Below are 17,710 nucleotides of genomic sequence, written 5' to 3'. Positions count from 1 at the left end.
TGTTGAACTGAATATTTATAACCAAAGACATTAATTTCTTGAGTGTCTTTTCTTACATTGTTGCACTGATACGCTAAATACAAAGAAACGACTCGACGGATCGTCACACAAAATTTGTCACCGTAAATCTTATTCGAGTATTTTAAACTTAAAATGTTGTACATTTAAATTTGAATCGCGCGCTACAAAATTATCTGTCAAATAAACGCACCTGAAGTTGGCGACGCTTGCATTGAATTGTCAAGCCATCGGTTTTGACAGTTTCTAACAAAACAATGGTGCTAAAAACAAACAAACGTCAGGTTAAGTTTTAATATGAATAATTAATAATTTCAAGCACAAAAATATATTAAAGTGTTAAAAATAATGACAAGACATAAACAGCATGCCGTGCCTTTAATTTTGTGTTTAGAAATTATATACTTTGTGATTGTTAATAGGTGACCAAAATTGATTGACACAAGGATAGAGGTTAGAAGTTTTCCTTTTAAGTACAATTAATATACAAATAGCATTTGTCATTTGTTACAAATGTAATTGTTTGAAGTATTTAATATTATAAATGTATATATAGCAATAAGTTTAATATATATGTATGTATTTTGATCAATATGAATAATGAAAAATTTGGCAAGTCTAAAAATAAAATTTCTAATAATTTTGTTACAAATAATACAACAAGCAATGTTAAACAAAAAGAAGATGATGATAAAAATAATTCTGAAGCAAAAGTTAAGAACAAGCTCCAAGAAAGTCCCAACAAATCTGGTGATGACTTGTCGAATACAAAAAAGAGAAAGATGTCTCTACAAGTTCCTCACGATGATAAAAAGCATTTGAAACTGGACATCCAGGACAAAGAAAATTGTTTGCAAGATTTTTTACTAGACGATGACTTTGATTCGATTTTGTGTAACGCAGACTGGGTCCCACAAGATACCTTAAACTTATCCACCATCCAACGTTGTGTCATATTGCATGTAAATACAAGCGGCAACACAAAGTGTATACATCTACAAAGCTCTAAAAACTACTCTTCCGAAAAATCATGGTGCACCGTATCATTCCCTTGGTCCCAACTCTCTTTACAACGAGGTGATTATATATCCATAAGAGCCTTATACAATAACAATAAATGGATTGTAAACGCAACCTACGGCATTATTGTAACCGAAAACTACTCAATAATATCAAAGAAAAGTTTATGGGAATACAAAGGAAGTTTGAGTGAAATGTACAAAAGAATCGACAACGGGAGTAAAATCATGACCATCAAATCACTTGTGCATGAGTTGTACCAAAGTTGCATACAAAATACCAAAGTTGATGATGAGTTTGTACGTAACCTGTGGAAAGGGATAATGCAAAAGTCTAGTACGATACAGATGTTGTATCGTTCACAACTGACGAGCGAGGAGATTAATGGTGAGATTGATAAGTTTGTGCCTAAGATTGTCGAGGTTATGTCCAAGAAGCCTGTGGAGGTTATGGATATCGAGGAGAACTTATGGGTGCCTTCGTTAGGCTTAAAAGGTAAAATTGATGTCACGTGTAAAGTTACGTTGCACAAACGTGTTCCGTTGGAGTTGAAGGTGGGACGTCCAAGTTTTTCCCCGGAGCACAAAAGCCAGGTAATTTTGTACGTAATGATGTTGCAGGAATTAGGTGTGGATGTGGATAAAGGTTTGTTGTTGTATTTGCGTGAGGGTGTTGTTAAGGATGTGAAGCCTACGTGGAACGAACAACGTGATTTGATAATGCTGAGGAACGAGAAAAATTTGCATACGAGTCAGAAAAACATCAGGAAATATATTAAAGATAAAAGTGGACACTTAACAGATTTGCCCGAATCGACATATGTACAACCAAATAATTTCAAACAAATATCCCAACAAGCTTTGGAACATTTAACACAGAAGCATTTAGATTATTTCTTCACCTGGTGTAAACTTTTGTACCTAGAAAACTGCATGGACGATTCAGGATTGACTGCAAGGTCTGTAGAGTATTGTGAACTTACAGGTATTTGTGCAAGTGGTTTAAAAATCGAAGGTGAAGTCGTCCAGCACGAAGGCTCCTTTTTACATTGTTTTGGCCGAAACAAACAAATGCACACAAATTTCACTCCGGGTGATTACGTAATGATAACCACTCAGACACATCACGTTGACGCAGGCTTTATACAATCCCTTACCCCGAACAAGATTTTCATCACATTATCCAAAAACGTATCAGTTTTGTTTGAAAGTTGTTTGTTTAATGTGGATTTACACACAAGCTTGCAAATGCTCACACTTAATTCCGCAAATCTTGCAACGTTTATCGATGATACGGAATACGTGGGTAAACTTAGACGTTTGATTATCGATTTGGAGGCACCAAAGTTCGATGCTGAGTTATCCAGTACCACCAAACAAAAAGCTGCTGATACCTTAAAGCACTTGAACACTTTACAACAACGTGCTGTGTTAAAAGTCTTAACCACACAAGACTATTTATTAATTCAAGGTATGCCCGGTACGGGCAAAACCCAAACAGTCGTCGCCCTGATTAAATTGCTGGTGTCTTTGGACAAAAACCGTGTTGATCACCAGCCACACGCACTCGGCAGTCGACAATGTGTTGGTGAAACTGCACGAGGCCGGTGTGGATTTCCTAAGACTGGGCACAAGTAAGCGTATAAACCCCAAAATCCAATCCAAGAGCGAAGAGTGTCTAACCTCCAAATGTACCACAGTGGAGCAACTGGTTAAGGTGTACAACTCTGCAAAAGTCGTCGGTGTAACTTGCTTAGGCTCGATTCATCCTGTGCTTGCACAAAAACGTTTCGACTTGTGCATAGTCGACGAAAGCACCCAAGTCCTGCAATGCACAATTTTGCGTCCACTTTTCAGCGCTGATAAATTTGTCTTAATAGGCGATCCCGAACAATTGCCTCCGGTTGTCCGAAGCAAAGACGCTAAGGCTCTAGGATTCGACAAAAGCCTCTTCGAACAACTTGGTGCCTCAAACCCTGACAACAAAGTCCTACTCACCATCCAGTATCGTATGAACTCCATCATAACAGCGTTAGCCAATAAATTCACCTACAACGGTTTGCTGAAGTGTGCAGACGAACAAGTCAGCTCTCGGACTATTACGATTAATAAATCTTTGGCTCGTGATGAGTTTTCGAGTGAAAAGTGGTTGTATGATGTGATAAGTGATGATTTAAAGGATTCTGTGAAGTTTATTGATACTAGTGAGACTTGGTCAAAATATTATGATGACTTGGTGGATTTAGGTTTGGTTCTGAAAGATAAAAATATCGTAAATCCGTGTGTGAATATTTGCGAGGCTAAAATTGCTGTCTGCATTGTCAATGCTTTGTTAAAGGTTAGTATGGTAAACCAGTTGTAAGTTGCATGTTGCCTTATTTATGTGAAAAGATTTTAAAGTGTCTGAAATTATTGTAAAATGTTTCCAAAATTTTATACAATCTACGACATTTTCAGACAATTTAAAACATTCTCTGCAATTTACAACACATTTAGACAAGTTACAACATTTTCAGATAGTTTTAAAATGTTGTAAATAATATTTAATCCACTTTCTTTTATTTCCAGGTTGGAATAACCGCCGACCAAATCGGCATAATATCCACATACCGCATACAAGTCCAATTGATTCAAAAGTTAATACAACAGAACTCTACATCCTCCTCCTCTATCGAAATCGGCACAGTGGAGCAATTCCAAGGCAGAGACAAAGATATCATAATATACTCATGTGCATTATCATTTGCACATGTATTTATGCGCCGTCCTAGTAGTAGAGAAATCTTAAACGACAAAGGAAGACTGACTGCGGCCCTTACAAGGGCCAACTGTAAATTGATTATGATAGGAGACGGCCAGACGGTTTGGAACTTATAAGCCCTTTCGATGTCTGTTTGATTCTTTGGGCGAAAATAGTTGTGTCTATTTGCCTGATAAGGAATGGAACTTCGAGTGGAAAAGTCTTTTTGGTAGGGGTTGTAAAGATTTTGCTTTCACCTCATAATGTGTATTTTTAAAGAAAGTCTTAATAAATGGATTTATCAATTTATTTATCATGGCTCATAGATAAACAAGTATAAAAAGATGGCAAACACGGCCGCTTTCACATTACATCAATTTTAATTCTTTCAGCACCACCGACCGTAGCACGTAAAGGTTCAATTCCAGACAAAATTGATATATATATATATATATATATATATATATATATATATATATAATATAGAAAATAAACCCGATTAATTTGACTAAATGAAATGAGAACAAACTAGTGTTGAATGGCATCGTGCCTTGAGGCAAATTGCTGGAACTTCCCGCACCGTAATGAAATATTCGAGAAATTTTAAATGTTTTCAAATATATTATTACAAATACTTACAGTACTTTCATTATTTTTGCTATCTTATTGTTATATCTGAGCAAATCAAATGTAAATCATAAATCATAAATCAATTTATCTCCGGATCATTAACAATCGTCATTTCATTTCGAATTCAATTTCAAAAAAAAAATAGTTGTCTAATTTACACAAAATTGAAAAAGTGCTCCCGTACAGTCTCAGTCTCTAAACGCATTTGCAAATAATTCTGTGCGACATTTTCACTTGTACTGTGCTTAGCTTGGCGGCATTTTCACATTTCTCAATAGTTTTCTTCACAAACTTGGAAAATTGCTCCAGTACATAAACAGTCTGAACGCACTTGGGTAAACATTTGCACCAGAGTGGCGCTTAGACTGTGCTTAGCCTAGGTAAGTTTTTGTATTTTTAATCCAAAATTACAAAAATATTTTATGAGAATTAAAAAAAGATGTAATCATTTTTTATTCTCAAAAGCAATTGTTTGAATTGATTTTGGACAGAAGAATTGAAATGGACTCTGGTGACGAGCGAATCAAGTAAAAAATTAATAAAAGGGACTCTACTACTGACGAGCGAACTAAAAAAAATGAAACTGACTCTATGACGAGCGAACCAAGTGAAAAATTAAGAAAACCGAAATCTACTGACGAGCAAACAGAAAAGAAAATTAAAAGGGACTCTAGTGACGAGAGAACCAAGTGAAAAATTAAGAAAAGGGACTCTACTGACGAACAAATCAAAAAGAAAATTGAACGGGAGCAACTAAAATGAAAATTATAAGGGACTCTATGACAAGAGAAACAGGTAAAACATTAATGAAGGGACTCTACTGACGAGAGAACCAAGTAAAAAATTAAGAAAACAAACTCTACTGACGAGCAAACTAAAAAAATGGGAAAAGGGACTCTACTGACACGAAAACCAGGTAAGAAATTAAAAAAGGAATGGGACTGACGAGCGAACCGAGTTAGAAATTAATAAAGAGACTCTACTGACGTTAAAAAAGTTAAAAAAGGACTTGACTGACTAGCTGACTATAAAGAAAATTGGAAGGGACTCTACTGACGAGTAAACTAAAGAGAATATTGAAAGGGACTCTACTGATGAGCAAACTAAAAAGAAATTAAGAAACGAGACTACTGATAAACAAACCAAATAAAATTAAAGGAAGGGACTCTACTGACAAGCTAACTTGAAAGAAATTTAAAAAAGGGACTCTGCAGATGAGAAAACCAAAAAGAAATTAAAAAAGAGGACTCTGCAGATGAGCAAACCAAAACGAAATTAAGAAAAGGGATTCTACTGACGAGCAAACTAAGTAAGAAATTAATAAAAAGAAAATTGAAAGGTACTCTACTGATAGGAGAACCAAGTAAAAAATTAAAGAAAGGGACTCCACTAATGAGAGAACCAAATGAAAAATTAAGTAAAGGGACTCTACTGAAGAGCAAACTAAGGAAATTTATCAGGGACACTACTAACGAACAAATAAAAATCCTATATTTAAGAATCATCACAAATTTATAGCAAGTACTATACTAGTCAGACGCACAAAATTAATCACCGCAAAACCTTATCAAGTTACATCGAATGGCTTTTAAATGTTTAAAAACAGAGCAGCCGTTTTTGAAAAAACATCGACTAATTTTGACACACATATTTTTACGCAATTTTGATCTCAAACGATTCAGAACGACTTGAAACGTCGAAAGAATAAACATACAAATTTTGTGGTAAAACAAACTTCAGGATTTCCTAATGCTGGAATTAAAATTTGTCCTAAATAAAAAATGTTTTTTTACACAAACGTTTATAATGCCATTTCCAAAATTATTAAAAATTAACTCAACTTTCAAAAGACTTTAATTAAACATTTAATTACCTCTTGAACAATAAGAATTGCTTGCACGTAAATGTGGACAAAATACCTCGAGTGTGAAGTTCGCGCGTTTACAACCACCGTTAAGATTTAAAATTCAAATTTCAAATATATTTAGAAAAAATCTTTAAACGCGTATATTTCCCTAAATAAAATAAAAAATGCTTTTTACAAACATTTATAATTTGTAAAATTATTAAAATACAACTCAACTTCCAATAAATTTTAAAAATGTGATATTAAAGATTAAATTTATATGAAATTTATTATTTATTTACAAAACTTATCAATACATAACTATTATGTAACACTGCATATAAGCCCTTGAAGACTCATCTTTATAAAGAAAATTCCTTATAAAGAGTCTTTATAAATAAAACTTAACACCAACCATTCTTTTTACATATTCAGCGTATCCCTCTTCTCGATGGATCTCAGCTGTTTCTTCTTCATTTTCTTGATTTTAGCAACATTTTTAATAACTTGTACGATTTCAGCCTTTTTCCTATTTTCTTCTTGCCTCTTTAAATTTTCTTCACGCCTTTTTCTTTTTTCTTCCTTTTCTTCTTGTCTTTTTTGCAAAATTGCTCTAGAGGCTTCTTTTGTGCGTTTTAATTCCTGACGAAGAATTTGCTTCTTTTCAAAGGATTTGCGGATGCCTTTTGTTTTCTTGACTGAGGAAAACCTGGGAAAGGGATAAATGATAGATGGTATACATTAATATACTGTACTCGACTTATATTCAAAACTGCTAGAGTAAAAATAATGAAATTAGGAAATAAATGATGACTGCGTGTTTCATTATTAACATAATGAACTGAATATTAAAACATTTTGTAGTTTGTGTAAAGAATTAAGAGTAACTTATTGAATTTTAACACAAAGACCAAAGAAAATATATATATGTAATGTTAACGTGTCATAGAATACACAACAAATTTATCTTGAACCACATTTTTAAAATGCACACTTTAGTTCAAAACATCTTCTACACAATATAAACCGTTAGATAAAATTTAATAATTCCATGCTTTCATTCTACAACTTAAAAAACGAGGAATCCTTTTGTTTTGTTATTATTTCAAGTAACATATTTAAAAAGTGCTCGTTGAGACCTTTCAAATGATACCCCACATCATACAAACACATTTTTGACCCGCTGTACTATTTATAGTATGACAATTCTTCATTGTGCATTTATTTATTAAATCTTTTGTAACTTCCAAACCGTTCCCTTAATATGAATGATGTTTTTAGGAAATTTGTGAAGAATTAAATTATAAACAATACTGTCTAATATTGTAACAGGTTACATCAACTCAGTAAAGTAATAAATGAGAAATATAATTAGAAACGACATTTAAACCTAGCCTTCATTGACTTAGTATGAGAATTCATTTAGTGTGCATTTATTTATTAAATCTCTTGTAACTTTCAAACCGTTCCATTAATATGAATGATGTATTTAGGAAATGTGTGCAGAATTAAACTATAAACAATATTGTCTTATATTATAACAGCCTACAGCAACTTGGTAGTAATAAATGAGAAATATTATTAGAAAAGACATTTACACCAAGTTTTCATTGACACAAGTTTTTCATTGTACATTGTGCTAGAATTTATTTAGTGTGCATTTATTCATGAAATATCTTGTAACTTTCAAACCGTTCTATTAATATGAATGATGTATTTAGGAAATTTGTGCAGAATTAAATTAAAAGCAATATTGTCTAATATTATAACAGTCTACAGCAACTCGGTATAGTAATAAATGAGAAATATAATTAGAAACGACATTCACACCTAGCTTTCATTGACATTGTATATAATATGAGAATTCATTTAGTGTGCATTTATTTATTAAATCTCTTGTAACTTTCAAACCGTTCCATTAATATGAATGATGTATTTAGGAAATTTGTGCAGAATTAAATTATAAACAATATTGTCTAATATTATAACAGTCTACAGCAACTCGGTATAGTAATAAATGAGAAATATAATAATTAGAAACGACATTCACACCTAGCTTTCATTGACATTGTATATAATATGAGAATTCATTTAGTGTGCATTTATTTATTAAATCTCTTGTAACTTTCAAACCGTTCCCTTAATATGAATGATGCATTTAGGAAATTTGTACAGAATTAAATTAAAAACAATATTGTCTAATAAAATAACAGTCTACAACAACTCGGTATAGTAATAAATGAGAAATATAATTAGAAACGACATTACACCTAGCTTTCATTGACATTGTACATAGTACGAGAATTATTTCTCACTTATAGGAGACCTATGTAAGACTTGATGCAATATTATATTATCTGAGCCGATAAATCACTTTGATGCTTATCATAGCATTGTCGATTATCCAAACTAACAATGAATTATCTTCTACAAACCATAATTGTATTAAGAAACGATATATGGTTAGTGATCTTAGAATATTTTGTAAATTGACAAATGCTTAAAACTCATATTTGTATCAAGATAGGCTTTTACTTATTGCTTAGTTTTACTTATTTTATAACATTTCTTACCTATCTCTATCAGATTTCCAAGAACGTCCAGATTTAGGCTTTCCTTTAACAACTGTAGTAGTTGCCATATTTTTATATTTAAAATATATCAAATATATTTAAGCACACCAACGAAATAGATTCACTATAATATCAACTACTCTACTAACTTCAACAGAACTTTAGTAATATATTATATTGTTTCTAGCAATATGTTTTATAAGCAAATGTTAACACGTGAATCCAAAATAGTTTTAGGTTATCTTGCTCTTTCTTGACATTTCAGTTTTGTATAGTGTTGCCAGCATCTACGAATAAGAAAATCGTCATAACAAAATGTCACAAAAATCGAAAAACATTAAAAAGTAACTTATATGAATAATTATTTTGTGTAATATAGTTATGAAACATGAAATTATTGTTATTATTAATATTATAAATAAAACAGTGGTTTTTATGTTTTTATTTTAAATGCAAAATGTGTTAAAATTTCAAGATGGACGACTACAAACTGTCAACCTTCAACTGTCAACTGAGAAGCGTTTCTTGTAAAATATTAATTAAAACTGAACAATAATTTTAACTTAATTAATTATAATCACACATTAAATAGTACACATAAAGAATATTTGAAAATGATTTTATTTCTAAATGCAAAAATGTCTATTTGCATTTTCAAAATGGACGACTACAACCTGTCAACTCAACTGTCAGCTGTCCAAAACGATTTATGTCACAAATTAATTAGAAATGAACAATTTAATTTGAAACTCAATTAAACATAATCACCTACTAATTATTACACCTTTACACAATTTTAAATTGCGGTTTCTATTTCAGATATTAAAAATTTGTATTTCCATTTCACAAGATGGACGACTAACAACTGTCAATTACCAAACGTCAAATACATTCGTGTACACCCAAAATAAACAACATTTCAAGCTTATTTCATCATTCTAATTACTAATTATCATTAATCTATTACAATGGAGCAATACAAGTCCCTTAACTCCGACCTACTAATGAGACTAGATACAACAGAATGTACCAAAAACACAGATTCAAACGAGTCTCAACAAGTGCCCGTATGTGAACCAACAAAATTGATAAACGATAAAGATAAATTAAAAAATGCTCAAGACCTAGCGCCCCCTTACGGGACTCCTGTGCCTAAACATATACTGAGACGAGCCGGGGATTATTTGCTGGGCCCCAAACTTGGGTCGAGTCCTGTTAAGAGCATTGTGCAGTGCTTGGCGAGGAAGGATAATACTGATAAATTTTATTTAATAAAAGTAAGTGAAATTTATATGTCTTAAATGTATTTTGTGAAGAATGTTATGTGCATTATTTTGTGTTTAAGATTCTGATGATGGCTGATAATATTGTGGAAGAAAATCAAGACGACCGGCAAGGCAAGATGCTTTTGCATACAGAATATTCTTTGTTATCTTTGTTATCGAATCAAGAAGGTGTTGTACATCATCATGGTTTATTCAAGGTAACATTAGAATAATTTTAGAACTCATTTTTAGTTCGTAAATGAAAGCTAGGTTGTCATACTATAAAAAGTACAGAGGACCAAAAATGTGTTTGTATGAAGTAAATCCATGTCATTGGGGTGTCATTTAAAAGGTCTCAATGAGCACTTTATAAATATGTAAAATCGTTACTATAATTCAGCATTTATTATAGTTCATTAGTTTATTATTAATATTTTGTCAATGAAAGCTATTGTAAGTGTAATTTAATATATTTCTTATTTATCACTATACCGAGTTATTGTAGACTGTTATAATATTAGACAATATTGTTTATAATTTTGATTCTGCACAAATTTCCTAAATACATCATTCTTATTAATGGAACGGTTTGAAAGTTACAAGAGATTTAATAAATAAATGCACACTAAATGAATTCTCATACTAAGTCAATGAAGGTTAGGTTTAAATATTGTTTCTAACTATATTTCCCATTTATTACTATACCGAGTTGCTGTAGACTGTTATAATATTAGACAATGTTGTTTATAATTTATTCTGCATAAATTTCCTAAATACATCGTCAATATTAAGGGAATGGTTTGGAAGTTACAAAAGATTTAATAAATAAAGCACAATGAGTTTGGTTGTCATATACTATAAATAGTACAAGTGGGTCAAAAATGTGTTTATATGATGTGGGGTGTCATTTAAAAGGTCTCAATGAGCCTTTTTGAATATGTTAGTTGAAATAGCAACAAAACAAAACAAGATATATTATAAAACAAAAAAGGACTCTACTGACGAGCAAACATTAATTTTATACTAGAAGTTAAGAATGGGACTCTACTGACGAGTAAATTAAATTTTAATCTAATTTATAAAAAGGGACTCTACTGACGAGCAAACACAATTTTTATCTAGGAGAAAAAACGGGACTTTATTGACGAGCAAAAATTAAATTTTGATATACATTATAAGAAAAAGGATGATACTGACGAGAAAACGTAATTTTGATCCAGAAGATAAAAAAGGACTCCACTAAAGACTAAACGAAATTTTGACCCAGAAGATTGAGAAATGGACTCTACTGACGAGCAAACATAATTTTGATCTAGATTTTAGAAGATAAGGTCTCTACTGAAATGTAAATTAATTTATATACTGAAAGATACAGAGACTACTGACGAGCAAACTGAATTTTGATCCAAAATATAAGAAAAAAAATTCTACTGACGAGCAACCTGAATTTTGATCTAGAAAATAAAAAGGAATTCTACTGATGAGCAAAGAAATCTTTGATCTAGAAGATGAAAAAAAGGGACTCTACTGACTCTACTGGCGAACAAAATAAAGCAAAAACAAATTTCAAACGTAATTTTGATCAAGAAAGATTAAAAAAGAAACTCTACTACTGATGAGCCAACTTAAAAGCATCTACTGAGAAGCGATTTAAATACATTAATATTATATATAATTTAAAAAATAGTAAAGTTATGTATAAATTCATAAGTAACAAAATTACTGCATGGAAATTTTAAACAAAATACTTAGAGTGTGAGTTGGTGCGTAGATTCAAAGATTCAAATTTCAAATTACTAAAATTTACATAAATATTACAAAAATCCAAATTTTATACATTTGGAGGCGAATACATTAACTTATTAAATATATAAATCAAAATATCAATTTAATAATATATTAATATACTCATTATTTAATAATTAAAGTACTAAATAATTATAACTGCACCGAAAAGTGGACAAAATACTTCAAGTGTGAAGTTCGCGCGTTTACAACCACCGTTAAGATTTAAAATTCAAATTTGAAATATATTAAAGAAATGGTTTAAACATGTATATAATATTATATAACATTAGAAAACTAATTAAATTATCTATAACTACTTAATCTGAAATCAAATTATCTTGAGTAAGGGTTAAACTTTAAATTCGCAATTCGTAAAGACGTTTTAGCAATCAATTTTGTTCTTAAACGATTCAGAATGACTTTAACTTCGGGAATACAATTTGTTACATATCAATTCATAATTAAATTAACAAATATACTTCATTTTTTATTATTTTTTAGGATACAACACCCGAAGAAGTCCTGCATCCTACCCTCGGACCAATTTATTCAGGGAAAATGAAAACAAGACTGTGTTTAGTATTAGACTGTATTAGTCCACACGATTTTTGGTAATAAATATAAATTAAATAAATAATAAAATAATAAATATATATATATATATATATATATATATAAATATATATATAAATATATATATATATATATATATATTTAAACTTAATCAATTATTATTACTATTTTAGTGAAAAATCAGCAGCCTTAGTAAATCTTCAGCATTATGTGATACGAGAGAAAAAATTGTCTGAACGGGCAGCCGTTGCTATATTCTATAATGTTATATGTGTAGTTGAAAGTTTACACAAGGTAAAAATAAAAAATAATTATACATTTATATATTGATGTGTATGAAGTGTAATTTTGTAATCGTTTGTCTTTTCAGAAAAATATAGTACACCGTGACCTAAAATTAGGCAATTTAGTATTAAATCGTAGAACAAACAAAGTGACAATAACAAATTTCTGTCTAGGAAAACATTTATCAAGAGAAAGTGACTTGTTAAACGATCAAAGAGGTTTGTTATACTTATCACATGCTTTTTTTTATTAATTTTATATAGTTCAATTATATAAAATAAATTTATTTACCTTCAGGTTCACCAGCATACATATCACCAGACGTCCTATGTGGCCATCCATATCATGGCAAACCCTCCGATATGTGGGCCTTGGGTGTAGTTTTGTACACAATGCTTTATGGCCAATTTCCATTCTACGATTCTTCACCTACAGTATTATTTTCAAAGATAAAGTCAGCCGATTATATTTTACCAGTGTAAGTAATAGTTGATACATACTAAATACTTATAAAACATAAAATAATTTTGTTCCTAGTATTCTACTTTAACTGATACATATACATACTAAATACATATAAAACATAAAATAATTTTGATCCTATTATTCTACTTTAACTGTATTTAAAATTGAACAAAGTACCCAACACTCTGAAGTTGTTTGCAGTTCGTACTGTCAACTGTTTAAATTTGAATCTTATAAAATGTGTTTATTGTTATTGTTATTTTTATGTTTGCGCAAATTATAAATGAAGAAATGTCCAAAAAAAATTTCAATGAGTTTATATATTCATTAAAAACATTTTTAAAAGTATTATTAGGGAAAATATTATTAGGGGGAAAAAGTATTAAAAATAATTTTTGCATTTAATTTAAACAAAGTACCTAACACTCTGAAGTTGTTCGCAGTTGGCGCTGTCACTTCATTTTGACCGTTGATATTTGAATTTGCTTTCATATTAAGAGATAAAATCTTTCATAATTAAGAGATAAAATTAAGTATCAATAAGATAAGATTACTGCTTATTGTTATTTTGTACAAATTATAAGTCAAAAATGTCTAGAAAACTTTAGTTTATATATTATTCAAATTATTATTAGATCATCATTATATTGAAAATCGCGAGAATTAACACTTGAAATTTTTTTAAATTTAAAATTGCAAGTATAATTTGTTGTCAGATATTGTAAAATAAATTTACATATATATTGTAATCACTACTGTAATCCCGCTATTAATATTACTCAAATTATAGTAAACATCAATATGTTTTATTAACAACTAATCAACTATTTATGTCACAGATTATCTAATCAATAACTATCTAATTCAAACACCCACCACATATTATATATATATATATATATATATATAATATATTTTGTAGAGTTTCGAACAAGAATCAAAAATAAATACAAAATAAAAAACAAGAAAGTTTTTAAAAAAACAATTTCTTTATTTAATTATTTGTTTATTGTCGACGTTTCGGAACTAGGTACGTTCCATCTTCAGGACATCTGTCAAGAAACATGATCTTGATGAGATTTTTGCAAACAATATGTTTAGGAAAAGAAAATAGATTTTTCTTAAATAATGAATTAAATTGTAAAAATATAATAATGTACAGAAATATGATAATATGTTCAAAATAAAAATGATAAAAATAAATGAGTGGATTATCAAAACAGGATATTAAACATAATAGAAAATTTTTTTGAAAGTTATGGATTTTTTTAAGAAAAGTTAATGACAAAGTTGAATTAATTACCTGTATGTTTGAATATTTGTAGTATTTTTTATTTCTAGATTCAAAACAGACATTTTCGGTAATTAATTTGTCGTTCAATTTTATAGATGTTGAAAGTGTTGTATAAGAATTGTTGTTTATAATATTAGAAATTTCTAATATTATAAAACAAACAATTCTTATACAACACTTTCAACATCTATAAAATTGAACGACAAATTAATTACCTGAAAATGTCTGTTTTGAATCTAGAAATAAAAAATACTACAAATATTCAAACATACAGGTAATTAATTCAACTTTGTCATTAACCTTTTCTTAAAAAAATTCCATAACTTTCAAAAAAATTTTCTATTATGTTTAATATCCTGTTTTGATAATCCACTCATTTATTTTTATCATTTTTATTTTGAACATATTATCATATTTCTGTACATTATTATATTTTTACAATTTAATTCATTATTTAAGAAAAATCTATTTTCTTTTCCTAAACATATTGTTTGCTAAATCTCATCAAGATCATGTTTCTTGACAGATGTCCTGAAGATGGAACGTACCTAGTTCCGAAACGTCGACAATAAACAAATAATTAAATAAAGAAATTGTTTTTTTAAAAACTTTTCTTGTTTTTTATTTTGTATTATTTTTGGATTCTTGTTCGAAACTCTACAAAATATACACAAATCCAAGACTCTACCATTCAATATATATATATATATATATATATATATAAATATCTTGAGTTACATCAATAAAAATAGTATGAAAGTTTTTAGAAATTTTTTTAAAATCTATACGTTTCGGCTAGCATCTTAGCCTTCATTCAGTGGCAATCAATTTAAAATTTGGTATCCTAATATAACATATGAATATATATTAATATATATATATATATATATTATATTATATATTATATTTTCAGGGATGGTAGGGTATCGAACAGTACCCTAATACTAATAAGACAACTACTAGTGCTCGATCCAGATAGAAGATACACTGCCACAAAAGTGAGAGGTGCTTTAGAAAGTATCATTTTTTCAACAGGGGCCCAAATAGTGATATTGATATGCAAATTGTACCAGATATTGATGATAGTGAGACCAAAGAAAAGCCCAAAAAGGTAAAAAATAGAAAATTTATATATTAAGAGCTTTGCTTCAAATATTAATTACTTTATGATGATTCTTTTTACCTCCCTTTTTTTTAGTACAGTCCTCTTTCTGTTTTAAATAACAGTTGTAACTTCACTAATTATTTTAACAATTTCTTCAAATTCTGAGATTCATTTTGCATGTCAGTAGAGTTCTTTTTTTTTGGACATTGCTTTATATCATTTATTGTTTATTTATAATGTAACTAAACTATACTTTGTTTCCTCGTCCCTAATTCCTTTTCTGTAATAAATTGAAATAGTTCATAAGTAAAGTCCTTTTTCAAATTTAATTCAGTTTGCTTGTCAGTAGAGTCTTTTTCAAACTTTAATTCTATTGCTATCATCAGTATAGTTCATTTATATAATTTAATGAAGTTTGTTCGTCAGTACAGTTCTTTTTTTTTTCAAATCATATTTCTTCATCAGTATAGTTTTATTTTATTTTTCTAAAATTGTTTTTGTGTGACAAAAGCGATGGTTTCTTTTCTTCAAAATCGTGTTTGTTTGCCAGTAGAGTTCCTTTTTGCATTAACATTTTTTAATGTATTTTTTATTTTCCCTTTTTTATTTCATTTTAGTTTGCATGTAGAGTTTCTTTTTTTCAATTTATCTTTAGTTTGCTCGTCAGTAGAGGCTTCTTTTCAATTTATTTTTAACTCTCTCATGAGTAGAGTCCCTTTTCCATTTTATTTCAGTTTGCTGGTCAGTAGAGTCCCTTTTTGCACTGGATTTTTGAAAAAAATGTCATAAACATTTACACAAATTTAATTTGCTCCCTTAGAGTCCCTTTTTTTCATTTTCAGTTTGCTCGTCAGTAGAGTTCCTTTTTTGTTGCAAATCGATGAATAATATTATGAATGTCGGTTTGATCGTCAGTAGAGTCCCTTTTTGTTGAAAACAATGACTAACATTATTAATTTCACTTTGCTCGTCAGTAGAGTCCCTTCTTGTTACCAGGTCGATGACTGAACCGTAACTGTTTGTTCGTTAGTAGAGTCTTTTTTTTAGTTTGCTCGTTAGTAGATTTCCTTTTTTGTATCTTATTTTTTTAGTTTGGTTGTCAGTAGACTCCCTTTTTCTATTTTATTTCAGTTTGTTCACCAGTAGAGTCCCTTTTAATTTTTATTTCAGTTTGCTTGGCAGTAGAGTCCTTTTGTCTCACATTTTAAGGACTCTTTATTATTTTTTTCTTATTTATTAATTTGCTTGTCAGTAGTGTACCTTTTTTAATATCAGTTTGCTTGTCAGTAGAGTCCCCTTTTCAATTTCTATTTCAGTTTGCTTGGCACTAGAGTCCCTTTTCCATTTCATTTCAATTTGCTCGTCAGTAGAGTCGCTTTTTCTCTTCATTTCAGTTTGATACCCAGTAGAGCCCCCTTTATATTTAATTTCAATTTACTCGTCAGTAGAGTCCTTTTTATCTCTTATTTTAGTTTGCTCGTCAGTAGAGTCCTTATATTATTTTCTTTCTTATTTATTAGTTTGTTCGTCAGTAGAGTCCCTTTTCTATTTTATTTCAGTTTGCTCGTCAGTAGAGTCCCTTTTTCAGTTTCCTTCTCTGTTTGCTCGACAGTAGAGTCTCTTTTTTAACTTCCTTCTCAGTTTGCTCGTCAGTAGAGTTCCGTTCCCCCAATTATTTTTAGTTTGCTCGTCAGTAGAGTCCCCTTTTTATTTCATTAATTGAAAAGGAACTCTGCAAGCAAACTAAGCTTGTAGAGTTACTTTGCAATTTAATTTTAATTTTTTTGGTGAGTAGAGTCTCTTTTCCGTTTTATTTCATTTTGCTCGTCAGTAAAGTCCCTTTTGCATTGAAAAAGCGACTCTTCTGGTTAGTAGAGTCTCCTTTCTATTCCTTTTGAAACAATTCTTATAAATGTTTTACTCAAATTTGATTTGCTCGTCAGTAGAGATGTTATTCCATTTTATTTCAGTTTGCTCCACCATAGAGTCCTCTTTTTCTCATCACAATTCAGGTTGCTCGTCAGTAGAGTTCCTTTTTCATTTTATTTCATATTGCTCGTCAGTAGAGTTCCTTTTTGCATTAACATTTTTCAAATATTTCTCTTAAAT

General features: G+C 29.8%; 3 protein-coding genes across 3 annotated transcripts in view; 2 read left to right on the top strand and 1 right to left on the bottom strand.

The window, feature by feature from the left end:
• The first annotated feature begins 800 nt into the window (after positions 1-800).
• Positions 801-3,914, top strand: LOC113378439 (DNA replication ATP-dependent helicase/nuclease DNA2-like). The gene is given in 3 exon segments (XM_026618969.1): positions 801-2,573; positions 2,575-3,375; positions 3,606-3,914. Coding segments are annotated over 3 exon segments (2,883 nt in total).
• A 2,689-nt stretch (positions 3,915-6,603) lies between these two features.
• Positions 6,604-9,057, bottom strand: LOC113378857 (coiled-coil domain-containing protein 86-like). Its single transcript, XM_026619482.1, has 2 exons — positions 8,827-9,057; positions 6,604-6,962 (listed from the first exon to the last, which is right to left on the bottom strand). Exons 1-2 carry the CDS (start codon positions 8,892-8,894, stop codon positions 6,677-6,679), a joined length of 354 nt encoding a protein of 117 aa, XP_026475267.1. The 5' UTR covers positions 8,895-9,057; the 3' UTR covers positions 6,604-6,676.
• Positions 9,058-9,707: 650 nt separating this feature from the next.
• LOC113378436 (serine/threonine-protein kinase 40-like) overlaps positions 9,708-17,710 on the top strand; it is an 11,989-nt gene continuing 3,986 nt past the window's right edge. Inside the window, 8 exon segments of the mRNA XM_026618967.1 lie at positions 9,708-10,103; positions 10,172-10,309; positions 12,381-12,490; positions 12,626-12,746; positions 12,823-12,955; positions 13,035-13,215; positions 15,410-15,546; positions 15,549-15,607. Of these exon segments, the coding sequence (XP_026474752.1) occupies positions 9,795-10,103; positions 10,172-10,309; positions 12,381-12,490; positions 12,626-12,746; positions 12,823-12,955; positions 13,035-13,215; positions 15,410-15,546; positions 15,549-15,607 (1,188 nt within the window). The 5' untranslated portion in view covers positions 9,708-9,794.

Source organism: Ctenocephalides felis, unplaced genomic scaffold (genome assembly GCF_003426905.1).
Source record: "Ctenocephalides felis isolate EL2017-DRISC unplaced genomic scaffold, ASM342690v1 CF-g0.4_SCAFFOLD_01886, whole genome shotgun sequence".
NCBI classification, from domain to species: domain Eukaryota; kingdom Metazoa; phylum Arthropoda; class Insecta; order Siphonaptera; family Pulicidae; genus Ctenocephalides; species Ctenocephalides felis.
This window is presented reverse-complemented; position numbering and strand designations above follow the sequence as displayed.

Excerpts from the sequence above, each read along its gene's own strand:
- LOC113378857 (XM_026619482.1), bottom strand. The coding sequence starts at position 8,894 with ATGGCAACTACTACAGTTGTTAAAGGAAAGCCTAAATCTGGACGTTCT. Across the intron at positions 6,963-8,826 it reads TGGAAATCTGATAGAGATAG|GTTTTCCTCAGTCAAGAAAA; the intron begins GTAAGAAATGTT and ends TCCCTTTCCCAG.